This window comes from Rhinolophus ferrumequinum, chromosome 10 (genome assembly GCF_004115265.2).
Source record: "Rhinolophus ferrumequinum isolate MPI-CBG mRhiFer1 chromosome 10, mRhiFer1_v1.p, whole genome shotgun sequence".
NCBI lineage: Eukaryota > Metazoa > Chordata > Mammalia > Chiroptera > Rhinolophidae > Rhinolophus > Rhinolophus ferrumequinum.
The window spans coordinates 8,859,305-8,877,946 of record NC_046293.1 but is presented as its reverse complement, the minus strand read 5'-3'; the positions used below and the strand labels follow the sequence as shown (position 1 = coordinate 8,877,946).

Genomic DNA, 18,642 nt, shown 5'->3' with positions numbered 1-18,642 from the left:
ACCGCCCGCCTCTTCTCAGGGCCTGATTTCCTTGCCTAGAGAATGAAGAGGTATGTCTAGAACGCAGTCGTCCACACAGATGTTCATATACACCATCGGGATTTATAAGGGCACAGGCAAACGTGTGTTTGCATCATTAGTAATGTGTTTCTTTTTCTGGGCGCTGGTTTAACCATGTACAGTAGTGCTGTAACACTTCCCTCAAAATAAATTTAAGTAAGTTTAAAAGCATGCCAAAAGAAATGATGAAGTTCATCATTGTAAAAGCAGTTCATGAATGTGCCCAAAACTGTGAAGATGGGATTACATGGAAAATCATGAAGTACGTACGTCAGCAGTTCTCAAAGTAAGATCTGTGGACCCCCCTTTCGGAAGGTTCGCGAGGTTAAAACAGTTTTCATAAAAAATACCAAGATGTTTGCCTTTGCACTGTACTGACTTTTGCACCGATGGTGTAAAAACAACGGTGAATGAAACTGCTGGTGCCTGACCCCTGAGCCAGGCAGACACATCAAACTAATCGTTGTCATGGTTTTCTTTCTTCTCTGCCACGCACTCGCAGTAAAAATAAACAAATTAATTAAAAAGCCAGTTTCACTTAAGAATGCCCTTGATGAAATAGTAAGAATTGTTCCATTTTACTAAATCTCAACACTTGTGTATTCTGTCATACAATGGAGTACAGACAAGGCATTTCTCTGGCACAACAAAGTACGATAGTGTCTTGAGGAAAAGCATTTTTGCAATTGTTGGAGTTGAGAGCAGAACTAACTTTTTTTTTTTTTTTTTTTTTTTAAACAGAACACTGTTTTTACTTGAAAGAATGACTGGCAGGCAAACTGCAATTGTTCAGCCTTGGGTACTGAGGAGACATTTTCTCAAAAATGAAAGCAGTGAGCCCGTCACTTCAAGAAAAACAACTGGCAGTATTTTGTGCCAATGATAAAAATCAAGCTTTCAAAGAAATATTGTAAGTCCAGAAAACTTGTGTAACGCCATGATGGGCTTGACAACTTCCTCAAATTTAAAGGCTTTTCTGATGAGATTGATGGTGATGTTTGCAAAGGTGGGTTTTTGATACTGTATAATGACATGGGTCAACATTTTTGGAAGCTATGCATACTGAGTAAACCAATATTTTCCAAGGATGACATGTAATCATGCACGGGTAAAAGAGCCACGCAAAGCGCAAGAGATGCCAGTGGATTTTAACATAACAATGTGGGAAAAGTTTGCAGAGATGGTTTCAAATTGTGCACTGTAACCAACTTGTCAGAAAATACTCCTTGTTGAGTTTTGGTGCAGTATCAAAGAATACCTACACTTATTTGAAAAGGTACAACTACGTATCTTTTCCAATGACGTATCTACTATGTGAAGCCAGATTTTCTTCATAGTCTTCAATATATCCAACAATATACTGCAACAGAATAAAGGTAGCACAAGATAGGAGAATTCATATGTCTTCTCTGAAGCCAGGCATTAAAAAGAGTCGCAAAAGTGCAAAATGATGCCAACTCTTCTCAGTCAATTATTTTTTGTTTTGGCAAAAAAAGTTGTTTTTCATAAAAAGTGTTATTTATGTTAGCATGTGACTGGTAAATTTTGGTTATTTGTAAATGAGTTCATAAGTATTTTGAAAATTTCTCCCTTTTAATTTCTAATATGATAAAAATAGATAAAATTCATAAAAATAAAAAGCCTTTGGGATCCTCAATAATTTTTAAGAGTACAAAGGGATCAAATAGACCAAAACGTTTGAGAACTGCTGCACATAATTCTAAGGGCCCAGTCAGTACTAAAAGTGTCCATGGTTTTATTTATAATTTCAGCCTCTTGCTCTACAATCATGACCTTTGGTATAAAAGAGGATGTCTTTGAATTTGTCCTAAATTGACTTTTAGAGTCCCGGGGACTCTCCCATTCTATCACTCCCAGGCTTATTAGACTTATGTATATGTGGTACTGGCTGTAGTTGCGCACATCACACACACACACACACACTCACGCACACACATACATGCACACACGTGTCTAACAAAGGAGCATTCCCTCCCCTGCATTCACTATGTTCAGACTGGAGTTGTGTGACCAGACATTAGGGCGTTTGAGAGCAGGAGCTATGCTCTATAACAGACCAGCTCACGTGACCAACACGGAGCGCGGGCCACTCCGACGTGTAAGCAGGTCCTGCCTTCCAGGGACATAACAACATGCAGATGAATATTGTTCCCTGAAAACGCAGGGGAGGAGAATTAACATCTGTGGGACGTGCCAGGTGCTGCACGTGTCATGCAGACATTCCTCCTAGTTACTAAGTGTCTACCATTTAATCCTCTCTACAACTCTGCCAGGTGGGGACTGGCACCTCCATTTTCGAGATGAGGAAACCAAGGCTGAGAGAGGCAACGGAGTGGCCCAAGGCGACAGTCAGTAGCCAGAGCTGTACTGGCCCCAGTCATGCCACGGGAGTGAGGGTACAGAGGACAGAAAAGGAGACGTGCTCTGGGCTTGCAGGCCTCCGGCATCCCCACCACATGGGCCGTCAGCTCGGGCGTCAGCTCTGGCCGGCGCTGGGGGGCAGAGCAGGTCCGGGGCTCACCGACATGGCCAGGTGCAGCGGCGTGTTGCCATGCTCCCCGCGGGCCTCGGCGTTGGCCCCATGGGTCAGCAACACCATGACACAGTCCAAGCGGCTGCGCATCACCGCCACATGCAGGGCCGTGTTCCCCGCCGAGCTGGTGCTGTTCACATCGCAGCCTCGTTTCAGCAGCATGCGGGCCATCTGTGGGAGGCAGGAGGTCCAGGCCCGAGTCAGCGGGGCCCTCAGAGCAGCTGTGGCAGGAAGCACCTGGAGGCACCTGGGCACAGCCACTTTATCCCTCAGGCCTGCAGGGGCCTCTGGAAAGCTCTAACAATGGGAAGAGCCCACGGGGCAGGCCCCAGCTCTGGGGGTGGTCCTCGACCTTGGCTCCCATACCACTGGCACCCACATCCTTCCCTGGAGCTCACAGGACCCAGTCCCGCCCTGCAAAGGTTCCTCTGGGCCCTGTCCCAGAACTGCCCCATTCTCTGTGGCCTTTCGTGGGACAGGCAAAGGCAAGACCCTTCCTCAGGACTTGGCAACACACAGCCCTGCTCACCCAGCAGCCCCAGGGAGCCTGAAACTATAGAGAGGAGCCTGGGTTTTGGAGCCCGACAGGCTCGAGCCATAAGCTCAGCCCTGCTTCATCCCAGTTGTCTGCGCTTGAAAGGGTCACTGCAACCCCTGTACCTCAGTTCTCTCTGCTGTGAAAATGGGAATGCAAGCCCCTACCTCACAGAGTGTGGTGACAATGAATGACAAAATATACATGAAAGGGCCTGACTCGGTGGCTAGCTCCTGGCATGAAGAACGTGCCTTGCACAGGTTGGCATCGCTTCCCTCCTGGCCCATGACCTTTGGGGCCATCCAGCGCACTGCTGAGCTGTGCTTCCTGGAGACCAGAGACCAGCGGCCTCCATCCTCCCAAGGGAATAGAGTGTGGCTTCGGAAGAGACCTCAGAGGAGATGCCCAGCCGGCATCACCACCTTCTGTTTATGAGGCACTTGACAATTTAGGAAGAATTTTCTCACGCACTACCTCGCTGATCTCACACCTCCAGGGCCAGGCCATCGGAACCCCAATTCATACAGGAAGACACCACACAGGGGACACCATCACCATGCCAGTGAGCAACAGAGCCACGCCAGGATGTCCCCTCTCCTTGGGTTTGTCTGCCTGGCAACCCCCTAAGAGATCAACCCTCCAAGTGCCTCCTCAGAGGCTCTCAGGAACCTCCTTCCTCGGGCACGAGGAGAACAAAGGGCTGTGGGACCTGCCCCCTGCCTACCACTCCCCCAAACTTAGCCTACCTCTGCGTTCTTGGCCCAGTGCAGGGGGCTGGCTCCATAGCGAGGGTCTTTGCTGTGGATCTGGTTGCTGTCCATATTAATGATCAGTTCGGCACACCTGGGGGGAGAAGAGCCCTGGCATTGTGACGAAGGCCACAGGCATCCTGGTGCTGGAACAGGTCATGACTAGGGGCTTCATCTACTGGTCAGGGAGAGTTTCTGCAAAGAAAGTTGCGACAAAACCAACCAGCGCGAATACCATGTATGCCTAGGGTATCTTGAGCCCGTCAAGGCATGGCGCAAGCCCCTTCCTCCAGGAAGCCTTCCCTGATAACTCCAATCAGGAATGATCACTCTGACTGGCAGTGGCTTTGGAGTCTGACAGGCTTGAGGTCAAGCCCCAGCTTCCTCACTGATGACTTCTGGAAAGTGGCTGAGTCCATCTGCAACATGGAAACAGTCCTAACAGGACTGGGTGGGGATTAAAGGAAATAAGATGTTTCAGCACCTGGTTCTGGGCCTGGCACCCAGCACCCTCCATCCCCCGACTGCCCACTGTTGGTGTTTCATGCAGTGACTGTACCCTGAAGGCAGCAGTAAGCAGGGTGGTTAAGAGTACAGATGCTCTCCACCCCTAGGGTGTAACCAAAGGAACTGAGCAGGGGCTCCAACAAATATTTGACCACTGTTTACTGCAGCATGATTCACAACAGCCAGAAGGTGGAAGCTACCCAAGTGCCCACTGACACATGAACGGGAAAGCAAAATGTGGGATACGCAATGGAGTATCATTCTGCCTTAAAAAGGCATTTCTGATCCATGCTACGACACTAATGAACCTTGAAGACTCAGTGGAACTCGACGCCCAGGTCCAGCCAGGCTCTCTGTGAAACCCAGCTGAGTGGATGCAAACAGCAGAGGGGCTCCCAGACTGGAGCTGGGATGGAACCACTCTCGGTAACCCTAACGCCTGCAGTTCTTAGCGAATGGCTGCAGTGGCAGAGGGGTGGCCCCACGGGGGCCCTGCGAGGAACACAGCTGCAGCAGTAGGGCATACCCAAGGTATGAGACAACTTGCACCATCACACGTGCAATGAGCCTCTTTGACCTGAGTCAGCCCCACGGGGAAGGCCTGAGAAGGAACCTGACTGAGGGTGTCTGAGGAGGGAGCAACCTGGATCATACAAGGGTCCTGGAAGTAACCTGGACCAAGCAGGTAACTGGAGCTTAGCACAGTGCCCAGGACTGAGGGACCAACTGACTCATTCATTCATTCATTCATTCATTCATTCTACATACTGTACCTGCTGGGTGATATTGTGAGATAGTTATCTTTTTTATCCCACTCCACCCACACTCCTCCTCCTGCTCCCCACCACACACACCCCACATGGAGAAGAATTTTCCCGAAACCAGGGTTTCCTAGATCTGGAGAGAAGGAAAGAAATAAAGAGTGTTCTAGAGCTGCTCCCTGAAACATGGGCCTGGCACCTGTGTCCCAGCAGTGCCACCAGCCAGGAAGGACAGATGCATCTAGGCAGACAGAGCCCTGGGCCACCCTGCCAAGCATCCCTGGGCTGTGAGTCGGCCACAGAAGCCGTGAGCACTGCAGCTGTGAAGGGGTTCAGATAAGGCTGGTGGGCTTGAGTGGAAGATGACCCAGGTTGGGGGGCCCTCCAAGCCTTGGGGTTGCATGAGATTCTACCACTGAAGCACCACCTGGGGAGCTGGAAAGGGGGGACCCCAGGGAAGATTAAGATTGCTTTTCTCCAGTTTGGTAAAGGGAGATTCATGGTCAGAATTGAAGGTGAATTATAGATCAATTTTTAAAGTTTTATTCTTTGCACAGCAGAGTTTATGGACTGAGATTCCCATCCCTGCACAGTTATCAAGCACTTCATGCCAGGCCAGCCCTTGGCGCCCCGTAGCTGACAGGCATCTGATGAGCCTGTGGTCGCTACTCAGGACAGGCCGTGAGAGCTGGGGCCCAGCAGACCACGTGGGGTGGCGGTGGGCTGGGGTGGCGGTGTGTCTTACCCCTTCTGGGAGAACTTCATGGCTGTGTGGATGGGGTAGCCACCAGGCCCCATGATGTTACACCGAGCATTGTACAGGAGCAGCACACGGACCATCTCCTGCTTCCCCAACTGGCAGGCCAGGTGCAGCGGGGTCTGCCCTTGGTTATTCAACTGGTTCAAGCCGGCCGATGCATTCTTCCCTAGGAGCTGACAGCAAACAGCGGCGTGGGCTGCAGACCAACACGGAGAAGGCCCTGCACGTCCCTCCCCTAACACCCACCGTGGCAACCTCTCTGGGGACTAAAGGGCAGGGAAGCTGGACTCCACTGAACACTGGTAAGACCTTAAAGACAAGCAACAGAGAAAGGAGGACTTGGAGGGAAAAAGGAAGGCGACTGAGCCAGGACTGGCTGGGGCGTTGGTACCTGCAGCACGTATGAGAATTTCTGAATCAAGAAATTTAAAAGTTGGTTGTATCCAGGGATGAGCTCTGGGGGGTTGGGGGGTAGTGATTCTTGCTTGTCGTTGTATACCCTTCTGTCCTGCTTGAATTTTTTTTGCTACGTGCAGGTGTTATTTTTGCAATTAAAAAAATACCATTATTAAAAAGCGAGTCAGGGTTTTTTTTATTTCCTCACTTGTGGCTGACGACTGTCTCCCTGAGGTTAACTGCCATCCCTGTGTACCCATATGACCAGCTGGGCCTGTCAGCAGCCTGGGGACACAGCAGGGAGGCTCGACTCAAGAGCCAGCCCCACCACTCACAGCTCTGTGCCCCTCCCTGGGCACACTTCTTAATGTCACTGAACCTGTTTCTTTAGCAAGGAGGAAAGGATAATGACCCCCACCCACAGAGGGGATTCTGAGAATTAACCAGAACACATACAACACTCAGTACAGGGCCAGGCATGAGACCAGCACGTGATACAGGACACGTACAGCTGTACAGGGCTGTTGCTAAGAGTGTGCATGCCCTTTGCCCCGAGGCAGGATGTGTGTGCCCTGCGCTGGGCACTCAGTGGATTCTCAGTAAGGGTGGAGTCCCACAGTGGGTGTGGCATTCTCTTCCCTGAGAGCACTAAAGCATTAGGTAAGAATCCCTATCTTCTGGACTCCATTCTGATGCCAAGTCAGCTCCATTCTGATGCCAAGTCAGAGACAAGGATATAACCTTCAGAAGAATCATCTAATTCTAGGCAATAAAACATTGTCCAGCATTGTCTTTCCTACCTAATATATAAAGTTGCCTTTTAATAACATCACTGGATCTACTCACCCACAACTTTTAGTTTTATTTTTCTGTCCAGCTACTCCAAAATTGAACAGGAGTGCCTCTGGTACAAATGCCCAAATGAGCCGGATAGAGTTTTGTTTTGTTTGTTTTGAGTTCCTGTAAAAAGTGAAGCTCAGGTCACACTGGACCACGAGCACCTCCAGGCAGGGGCTGAAACGCATTGACTCAGCCCAGGGTCCAGTTCACAAGAGGTGCTTGGGAAAAGTTGAACTAAACTCACTGGCTGGACTGGGCCTTGAGTTTAGTTTGCTGGATGGAGGACTTTCCCAGGGTTGTCAGAGCAAAGTGGCCGAGGATGTGTCTCCTTGAAAAATGTGGGGAGGGAAAAGCGGGTTGGAGGGTTGTACCCTCCACAAAGGAGCTCGGGCCTCAAGGACCAAGAAGGAACAGGGAGAGGCCCCGAGTTACCTCTGAGCCCAGGGTCCCAAAGAGATCTGTGGGCACAGTGGGGTGTCACTGGTGCTGGTTACCCTGTCCCCACCCCTGCTCACCTGCAGCACCTGGGAATTGTCACTCTGGACAGCGTAGTGGAAGGCCGTCTCTCCGTTGTTGTCGGTGACGTCCATCTGGGCATGGCAATACTGCACCAGCTCCACCAGGATCTCCCCATCACCCTTGCGGCAGGCCAGGTGCAGGGGTGTGCAGCCCTCCTCATTTTCTGTGCTGTTGGCGCAGCTACAGGGAGGACCAGGGAAGTGAGTGGGCAAGGCACAAGGCGAGCAGCATGCTGAGACACCCGTGTGCAGAAGAGGGAAGTGGGCTAGGAGCTCAAGAACACGCGTGCCCTGCTCAAGCTGGCTGGTTCAAACCTAGGGCTGAGTCACAATTTATTTGTACCTAACGTGGTTTTTATCCGTGTTTAATTCATGTTGCACCTGTACGGGAGATGTGCTCCAGGGCCACACCCAGCCTGAAATGGGCAGCGGGTGGCATAGAAAGGGTCGCAGAAGGCAGAAATCTCACCAATCTTGGGCAATTCACTTAACCTCTCTGGACTGCAGTATTCTTATCTACAAAAAAATAAAAACAATACCTGCCGTGCCTGCCCTAGGAAACAGACAGACTGTCGTGAGATTGGACACATGATGTCCAAGAGCAGGCCTGTCAACTGTAAAGGGCAGCCAGGATTTTTGAGTTTTGGGCCTGGGCACTGAAGCAAGCTACCTGGGAGGAGAACCAAAGGAGGTGTGGCTACCTCGGGGCAAGACAGCGGCTGCAATCCTGTGACCAGCATGGTACCTTCACACGGGGGGCGTCCACTGAGACACATGTTGGATGAATGGACATATGAAAGCAAGGGTTCCAGCTCCCCGACGGGCAACCAGACCTTTGGAAGAAGACATCAAGGATCTGAAGCCTGGTTGGCCCCCTCCCGCTAAGTGACCTTGCGCAGGTCACATAACCTCTCACTGGGATGACAAGAGCTCCTGGGGGTGTCGGGAGGATTCATGTTCATGGTGGGCATTCCAGAAATGTCACGTTTCTCCTTCTGACTTTAGTCAGCATCCCTACGCTGTAACCCAGAGGCACTGCTGCCCCTTTTGAAGTCAAATATTCCGGGCAATCTTTGAGTTTACAGAGGGAGACTGAGGCAAGATGGAGACATTCCCCACGGCCCCGCCCATCCACATACACTGTCCCCAGGCTCCTGCCCTCCTGCCCCACCTGATGATGCGGCTGTGATGGAAGCACTCTCGGATCCCCAACTCTACTGCCAAGTGGGCCACCGACCAGCGGGGGTGGCTGCGGATGAGATCGGTCAGCTGCTGCAGGATCTCGGTGTGTAGGATGTGGCTGGAGCTCTCATAGAAGGGCGGCAACTGGGAGGAATAGTGCTGGAAGTTCAGCAGGGCGTCGGCCTCTGTCTCCAGCTGAAAGAGTCTGCGGAGCCAGGACGGAGGAGGAAAACACGGAAATGAAGCCTTGGGTCCCTCCAAACAGGCCGCTGCCTGCCTCGGGCTGTGCCCTGATCCACTCCAGCTGGACTCCCCACGCCCAACCCACACACACACATTTAAATGGAGTTGGGACTTTCTTTTTATTTGGAAAGATTTCCTTTTCTTTCTTTTTTAAAAATATTGTCATGTGGGGCCGGCCCGGTGACTCAGACGGTTAGAGCTCCGTGCTCCTAACTCCGAAGGCTACCGGTTCGATTCCCACACGGGCCAGTGGGCTCTCAACCACAAGGTTGCTAGTTCAACTCCTCGAGTCCTGCAAGGGATGGTGGGCTCCGCCCCCTGCAACTAAGATTGAACAAGGCACCTTGAACTGAGCTGCCGCTGAGCTCCCGGATGGCTCAGTTGGTTGGAGCGCGTCCTCTCAACCACAAGGTTGCCGGGTTGACTCCCGCAAGGGATGGTGGGCTGTGCCCTCTGCAACTAGAAACGGCAACTGGACCTGGAGCTGAGCTGCGCCCTCCACAACTAAGATTGAAAGGACAACAACTTGACTTGGAAAAAAGTCCTAGAAGTACACACTGTTCCCCAATAAAGTCCTGTTCCCCTTCCCCAATAAAATATTTTTTAAAAAAAATTGTCATGTTGTGCTTTAAATTTTTATTTTACCAAAGTCCTGTCATATCCACTTTCTAATTTGACTATCACATCTGAGAGCCCCAGCCTCAAGTCCCCGGCCCCTTACATACAGTAGGAAGTAAGTACGTGCTGGGGCGGCCGGATGGCTCAGTTGGTTAGAACGCGAGCTCTCAACAACAAGGTTGCCGGTTCAATTCCTGCATGGGATGGTGGGCTGTGGCCCCTGCAACTACAGATTGAAAACGGCGACTGGACTTGGAGCTGAGCTGCAGCCTCCACAACTAGATTGAAGGACAACGACTTGGAGCTGATGGGCCCTGGAGAAACACACTGTTCCCCAATATTCCCCAATAAAGTTAAAATAAAAAGCATATAAGTGTTGTTTAACCTAAATGTCCAGCAACAGAATATAAATTGTTATATAAACTATGGTACATTTATGTGGTGAAATATTATGCAGCCATGAAAGTGAGACATTAAAGGAAAAGGGAAATGTTATTTGTAATGTTATGTTAAAAAACAGGATACAAATTTTGATGATGTGTGACGAAACTGTATTAAAAAAAAAAAGACTGAAAGGAAATCCGTCAAATGTGCATGGTTGCATAATAATTTCAATGTTCTTTATTCATTGTTTCCAAATTTTCTACAATGAATCTACATAATTTTTATAATCAGAAAAGTTTTGGTCCCTTTTAAAGAGTTATGTTTGAGTCCAAGGTCTGCTGTTAAGTTGCTGTGTGTCCGGGGAAAACCTCTTCCCTCTCTAAGCCCTATTTGAAATATGAGACTAAGTGCCCCTGTCCTACCTACCTCAGAGAAGTGCTATGAGGATCAGATGAGAAAGTGATGTAAAGGCATTTTAAAAACTATAATGATTACATGTCAATGATGGTTACATGAACTTCTGAGTGGGGCTTTCAACATACCAGGTCTTTCCTACACACCTCTACAAGCCCGGCAGCCAGCCCAGGGAGGTAGTGCCTACAAAGTGCCGGCTTGACACGGCCAGCCTGTTCATTCCCAGAGACAGCAATTGCTTAGTAAAGATCTACTGAGCACCCGCTCTGTGCCTGACCCTGTTCCAAATAGAGGGGTAAGCTAATCAACAAAACAGACAACATGCCCTGCCCTCCTGGAGTCCATGTTCTTATGGGGGAGGAGATCAACAAAATGAGTAAGGCAAAAATCAAAATATGGAATTATGTGAAATGGACTATCAGGTAAAAGGTGCTATAGGAAAAACAAAGTCGGAAAGGGGGATAGAAAAAGACCTTTCCTCAATTCTCTCGGCTGGTTTTTGTTTCATCTCACTAACCTCTTAACATCGGAGCGCTGGAGTACTCCGCATCAAATGTTGCTGCTATGTTAGATTATCATGACAACTGCAAATTGGTCACTGGACTTGGCACCAACTGAGGCAGGAGTGACCTTGACAAGTGTATTTTGATGGAGTGGGGAAACCAAAGCTTGACTGGAATGGGTTTAAGAAAGAACTGGATTGGAGAAATTGGAGACGGCAAGTACAAACAATGCGGAGTTTTCTGTAGAGGGGGCAAATAAAGGTAGCTACTGGGGAAAGCGTAATCAGGCTGGTGGGAATAATCCAAAAGAAAATGGGGGCTCTCTGAGGACGTCCACTTCCCTTAATAGCAGACTAGGTAACGTGAACCTGCTACCTACTGGGGACAACCGGAAATGTTGGACAAAATACAAAAACCATCTGCTTGAGGTGCTGGATACTACCAGACAGTGATGAATTTCCAGGCTGGAAGGGATTATGGAAAACCAGGAAGTGAGCCCAGTGTTTAAGCTGCTTGAGAATTAAAAAATGCAACTGTCCATACAATTGATACTTGAAAGGCTGGAGGGACACACAGTAACATTAACAAACCACAGGCTCAGGGGACGGAGGCTGGAGGCCAGGGGTCTGCAAGGGGAAAGCCCTGATAACCACCTGTTACTCTGGGTTGGGATCCTAAAAGTCTACACCCTAGAAATAAGGGTGGGCTACGAGTAAACAGACCCTCACAGGGAGTAAACAGGGACTGTTTACTTGTAGCCCTCGCAGCTCAGTCTCAAATCATTTCAGTTCTAGAACCTGGACTGAATTTACCCTGAGCGAGCATGTTCCCAGGTACCTGGGAGAAGTACACATAAAGGAAATATCAAACTGGGCTTCAAATTATTTCTACAGCATTATTGCAAATCCAGGTCCGACACATAATCAAAACTCACCAGGCACGTGAGGAGATACGACAATATGAAAGAAAACCAACAGAAACAGGTCAATAAGTTGGGGCAGGGGAGCTGCAAATATTTAAGTCATCTGACACAGACTTCAAAATAACTGATACTATCCAAGAGGATAAAATAGAAGATTTACAATTTTGGCAAAAAAAAAAACCACTTTAAACTATTAAAAAAAGAACCAAGTGGAAATTACAGAATTAAAAATACAATTGTCAAAATTCAGACCTCAATGCCTAGGTATAAACAGCAGATCAGACAATGCTGAAGAGAAAACTAGTGAATAGGAAATAGGTCAGAAAAGAGTAAATAGAATAGTGAATGGAGATACAAAATCTTGGAAAACACATGCAGTAGATAAAAGATATAGATACATAATGTAAAGATCTAACATACATATAAGTGGAGCCCCTTCCCCCAAAAAATAGAAAAAGAATTGGACAGAAGCCATATGTGAAGAGTTAATAACTGTGAACTTTCCAAAACTGATGAAAAACATTGATTTAAAGTACCCTATGAGCCCTCCTCCACCAAAAAGGAAGAGAAGGAAGGAAGGAAACACACAATGTGATATACAGATGATGTATTACAGAATTGTACACCTGAAATCAATGTAACTTTACTAACAATTGTCACCCCAATAAACTTTAATTTAAAAAAAAGAAAGAAAAAGAAAGAAAGAAATCCACACTTAGGGACCTTGTGCAGGTTTTAAAATGTGGCTCAAAATTCTTTTGATACTCCTCCCATCGGGAGGAGCCTTTTCACCCTTTATTCTGGCTCTGTAACTGCTTTACCAACAGAATATGGTAGAAGTGATGCTGTCCTAGGTTCTGGACCAAGACGTAGGGACTGGAAGCTTCCACCTCTTTTCTCTTGGGACGCAGCCATCATGCCACAGGGAAAGTGAAGCACCCATGGAGACGACTATTGGCGCTGTATGAACCCCCAGCCAACAGCCAGTACCACTTGCCAGTTGTGAGTGGGTCATCTTAAAAGCAGATCCTGCAGTCAAGCCCAGGTAATGCCATATAGAATAGAATTAAGCCTTTCCCACTGAGCTCCACTCAAACTGCAGATTTGTGTCCTAAATAATTGTTATCATTTTCAATCACTAAGTTTTGGGGTAGTTTGTTACATAGCAATACTGGAGAAGAACACATATTGGTAAACGTATTGTAACACAGCAATAATTGACACGTGCCTTATTACAACTGCTGAAAACAAAATACAAAGAGAAAAATTTAAAAATAGCAGAGGAAAAAAAGGTAATCTTCAAAGGGCAACCATTAGACTGACAGCTGGCTTCTCAACAATGGAAGTCACAGATAATGGAATCACATCCTTAAAAAGCTAAAAGAAACGCTACTGAAAATTCTGTACCTGGGGAGGAAAAACCCTTCAAGTATGAAGTTGAAATTACAACATTTCACCAAAGGAGGGGGGGAGGAGGAGGAAGAGGAGGAAGACTGACGCTAACAGAAGGAAACATACAAAATATAAGGAAGTGGAAGGAACTTCATCCCAGATGGATGGTCCAAAATAATGATGGGGGGCGGGGAATGAAGCACCAGGAAAAGAGTAAATATGTGGGCAAATCCAAATAAGTATTGACAGTATAATGTCTTGTTGGGTTTAAAATAAAAATATTAATAAAAAACAGCACATGGCATAGAAGCCCTGAGGGGGATACATGCAGTTAAAGGGTTCTAAGACCCATTTATTATTCTGGAAGATTCTAAAGTACCAATTATACTTCAGTAAGGCCAAGGATGTGTGTTACAATCTCTAAGGTTCTATCAAGAACTGTGAAGGGTTTCAGATTTTATCCTAGTTGCAAACCAACGAGTTAGCCTGACACAGTTTCATGGATGCTGGCAGGAAGCACAAGATTCCTGGATCAAAGACAAAGGGCAATTTATTACTCACAGCAATAATAGTAGCCAGAGTATCAGCATTTGTGCCAATTCCCTGGGATCCAGTTCCCACAGGGTGACATGAAAAGGATCAGGTGATACCTGCTCATGTTACATTAGAAGAGAGAAACCCTGAGTGCAGGAAATTTGAATCTTTTATAATTGTCAATAAGCAAATCTGTCTAAGCTTTGTTCTGGAGGAGCAAAGATATTGTCTTCATTATATAGGAGAGTAAGCAAACCTATGCCCTGCTCTAGAGAGAGACCCTATCTCTATCTTCCAAGTCTGTTCACCTTACAAACACCCCTGTAAAGATAGCCTGGAGCAAAGATAGTCAGTGTCTGCTTGTAAGATGTACAGAAACACGAGAGACCCATGGAGGACTGTCTCCCAACAGTTATCAATAAAAGATAATAATAGAGTCTATACCTTCCAATCTAATAGAGAGGGAAAATGGAATAATAAGAAAACAGTCATGAATTGCAAAGCATTATACTAAGTGAAAAAGAGTCAGATTCATAAGACTACATGATATATGATTAAAAGGTAAAACTGTAGTCATAGAAAGTAGATCAGTGTTTGCCAGGGACTTGGGACTCGGTGGAGGGGATTTACTGTAAAGGAGCATGAAAGAAATTTTGGGGATACCAGAAATGTTCTTCACCTTGACTGTGGTGATGGTTACGTGAGTATGCACCTTTATCAAATTCATTGACAGGTACACTTAAAATTGGTAAATTCTATTTTTTGTAAATTGCATCTCAATAAAGCTAACTAAAACAAAACAAAAAATAAATGAAAAGACAAGAAAAAAGGAATAAAGAAAACAAACTAGGTGGAACAACGAGAACAACAAAACAAACAATAAGATGGCAGATTTAAACCCAAAGATATCAGAATTCCATTAAGTATAATAGACTAAACATTCCAAATAAATATAAGGAATCACAGATAGGATAATAGGAAAAAAAGACAACTACCTATTCTTTACAAGTTTAAAAATATAAGGAAATATATTAAATAAATACTAACCCCCAAAAAGGTGATGAAGCTATATTATTAATATTAGACAAAGTTGAGTTTAAGGTAAAAAGCATTACTGGAAAAAATAGGGACAGTTCATAATGATAACTGTTTCAATTCACTAGGAAATATGACAATTATAAATTAATATGTACTTAGGTAACACTAAAGTTCCAAAAATAAAGTTAAACTTGACAGGATTAAGAGAACTAGAGAAATCCACGATCACACTGAGATATTTTAATATCTTCCACTGGTTACTTAAAACGCGCTATTGGACATAGAATAATTAGTAAACATGACCTAACAGACATGTATAAAAAACACTATTACTTTACCGGCTGACTGAAAAGTTTTGGTCAGGCAAGTTAAAAGTTTTTATTGTAAGACAAAAGTTTATCAGGCTGAGCAAAAGATGGCTACAGCCCGGGCTGCATGTCTAAAGGAGACTTGCAGCCCCAAAGGAGGGGGTGAGGAGAGTTTTATAGGGGCTGTGCTGACAGGGTAGCATTGTTTGAACAGAAAATGTTGACTACCTGCAAGCCAGTAGCTGTTTTGTGTTAGTTTTCTGTTATCGCAAGTTTGGCTCTGTCTGCAAGTGCAGGCCAACAGACATTTTGTTGTTTTCTTGCAGACTTGGCTCTGTCTGTAAGTCAAGGTCCCTGAGACCTAACATTTAGAGACCTACCATTAAGTCAAGGTCTCTAACATTCAGAGACCTAACACCCACCAAGTACAGAACACACATTCTTTGCAAGCATCCTCATGCAAAAATTATAAATAGTGGACCTATGCTGGGCTATCAAGCAAATCTGGACAAATTTCAAAGACCTGAAAATATTTCGGCTATGTTCTCCTACCACAGTACAATTAAGCAAGAAATCAACAATAAAAAAAATAACTGAAAATTTTCCTATGTTTGAAAATTAAGCAAGATACATATAAACTATCTGTGGTTCAACCAAGAAATCATGGTGAAATTTAGGAAATATTTTGACTTAATGATAATGTAAATGTTACACGTGTAAACTTGTGGGATGAACTTCCACTTCTGGATATGACAGAGAGCTCGTACCAGACTAGCCTTCCTGATGAAAACAAATATAGAGGCAGGATTAAATTCAGATAAGTATTAGAAGGCGCTGGAGAGAACCCAAGACAGGCAAGGCACACACGGCCAAGATTTTAGTGAAAAGGGAAGCACACTGATGTAAGCTCCATATTTTTACTCAGGGCACATTGGTCTGTGGTGCAGGATATAGAAGCCAAAAATAAAACTGCAGCCTAGTGCTTCTAGCACTCTTACTATGCTGGGTAGAGAGAGGCCAGCACTTAGCGTTTCCAAGATGGCCAGAACTTGAAGGAATCAAGTTCACTTGAAGGAGAAGTGAACCCAAAATTTTGCATGTAATTTTACCTCATCAGCTATGCAGAGCAAGATGTCAAGAAACCAAATAGAAAATAGCAGCAGGGAGGATTCAGAGCTCAGCAGAAATTCTGGCACTTTTTCAGTACTTGGAAAATAGAGATCAGAGTTCAAGGTCTACCCAGGTGCAAGGACCCTAGTAAAACCAAGGCCTTAGTTGAGATTTAAGAACTTCAACCCTCTGAGAGTAAAGGTTATGATCTAGGAGTGAAGGCAAGTTCAAGACAGACCAACACTAACCAAGCCTGAAATGCAGTCTTAACTAAATCTTTTGAAGGAAGATAATGCCTCTATCGTTTTTTATGTACAATACCCAACATGCAAACAAAAATTATCGGGCATGCCCCAAAACAGGACCAAGTAACAAAAAGGTCCACGAAGAAAAAGACAATGAAACAGAAACTACAGGTGATCCAGATAGCACAGGTATCAAATAGGAACTTGTAAAAATTTGATTGAAAATAAAAGATAAAATACTGGGGTAGCCAAAATACACATGACTTGTACTCATCTTTTGTTATTGGTATATATGGAGTATTACAATTTTTTTAAATTTATTGGGGTGACAATTGTTAGTAAAATTACATAGATTTCAGGTGTACAATTCTGTATCACATCATCTATAAATCCCATTGTGTGTTCACCACCCAGAGTCAGTTTTCCTTCCATCATCATATATTTGATCCCCCTTACCCTCATCTCCCACCCCCCCACCCCCCTTACCCTCTGGTAACCACTAAACTATTGTCTGTGTCTGAGTTTTTGTTTCTCATTTGTTTGTCTTGTTCTCTTGTTGTTTTTGGTTTATATACCACATATCAGTGAAATCATATGGTTCTCTGCTTTTTCTGTCTGACTTATTTCACTTAGCATTAAGTATTACAATTTTAATACAGTTTTTTTCCCTTTCTTAAAATATGTACACTTTTTTTTGGCACCCTCTGTATGTAACAAAATAATAAATTGGACATTTTAGAATTGGAAAATACAATAACTGAAATTAAGAATTCAACAGATTGGTCTAACAGCTGACTAGACACAGCAGAAAAGATTAATAAAATAGGTTGGCAAAATATATCCCAACTAAAGCAGAAAGAGAAAAAGGAAGGATAACACATTTTAAAAGATTAAGAGACATATGGGAAATGGTATAAACATTTGACAAAGGTATAAATGGTATTCCAGAAGGAGGGTAGAAATAGAACAGAACAGAAACAATAGAAATACTGATGAATAATATTCCAAAACTGATGAAAGAATCAAGATACAGATTCATGAATCTCTACAAACTCAAGCAGGACAAATACAAAGAAAACAACCTCCTGGGCATATAATAGTAAAAGTGCAGAAAATAAAAGACAAAGAAAACATCTTGAAAGCAGCTAGAGGGAAAAAAGACATACCGTGTTTCCCCAAAATAAGACCTAGCCAGACATTCAGCTCTAATGCGTCTTTCGGAGCAAAAACTAATATAAGACTCGGTCTTATTTTACTACAATATAAGACCGGGTCTATATAAAATAATATAATATAATATAATATAATATAATATAATATAGTATAGTATAGTATAGTATAGTATAATATAATATAATATAATATAGTTTAGTATAGTATAATATAATATAATATTAGTATAGTACAGTATAATATAATGTAATATAATATAATACAACATAACATAATATAATATAATACCAGGTATAATATAATATAATATAATATAATATAATACTGCATCTTATATTAATTTTTGCTTCAAAAGACGCATTAGAGCTGACTGTCCAGCTAGGTCTTATTTTCGGGGAAACGGTATAATCTTTATTTATTTATTTACTTTCTTTTTTCATTTTTTGTAATTAGTTTCAGGTGCACAAAACAATGTAATAGTTAGACATTTATCATTTATATCCCTCACAGTGTGTGAACTCCCCTCCCCCATCCACTATCCTTCTGACATCGCACAGCCATTACATTTCCACTGTCTCTATTCCTAATGCTGTATGCTGTTTCTTGTAAATATATATATATATATATAATTATAGTTGACATTCATTATTGTTCAGCTTCAGCTTCAGGTGTACAGTGCAGTGATCAGGCATCTACATCATCCCTGAGGTGGTCTCCCTGATGAGACAAGCGTCCATCAGATATAGTGTATTATCTTTAAATAAGCAATAATAAGACTGACAGTTGACTGCTGATGGCAACAATGGAAGTGAGAAGACAATTAAACTACATCTTTAAAGAGATAAAAGAAAATAACTGTCAGCCTAAAATTCTATTCATTGAAGTTATATTTCAAA

General features: G+C 44.5%; 1 protein-coding gene across 6 annotated transcripts in view; it reads right to left on the bottom strand.

The window, feature by feature from the left end:
- Nucleotides 1-18,642, bottom strand: part of PLA2G6 (phospholipase A2 group VI) — a 57,768-nt gene that overhangs the window by 17,796 nt on the left and 21,330 nt on the right. For 5 of the 6 annotated variants that reach the window (XM_033117958.1, XM_033117960.1, XM_033117961.1 and 2 more), the window contains 5 exons: nucleotides 8,852-9,067; nucleotides 7,678-7,861; nucleotides 5,912-6,099; nucleotides 3,896-3,992; nucleotides 2,603-2,785 (listed from right to left, as the gene is read on the bottom strand). In XM_033117958.1, the coding sequence (XP_032973849.1) occupies nucleotides 2,603-2,785; nucleotides 3,896-3,992; nucleotides 5,912-6,099; nucleotides 7,678-7,861; nucleotides 8,852-9,067 (868 nt within the window). Of the gene's footprint in view, nucleotides 1-2,602; nucleotides 2,786-3,895; nucleotides 3,993-5,911; nucleotides 6,100-7,677; nucleotides 7,862-8,851; nucleotides 9,068-18,642 lie in introns of those variants that run through there. The other variant, XM_033117963.1, reaches the window with a different exon arrangement.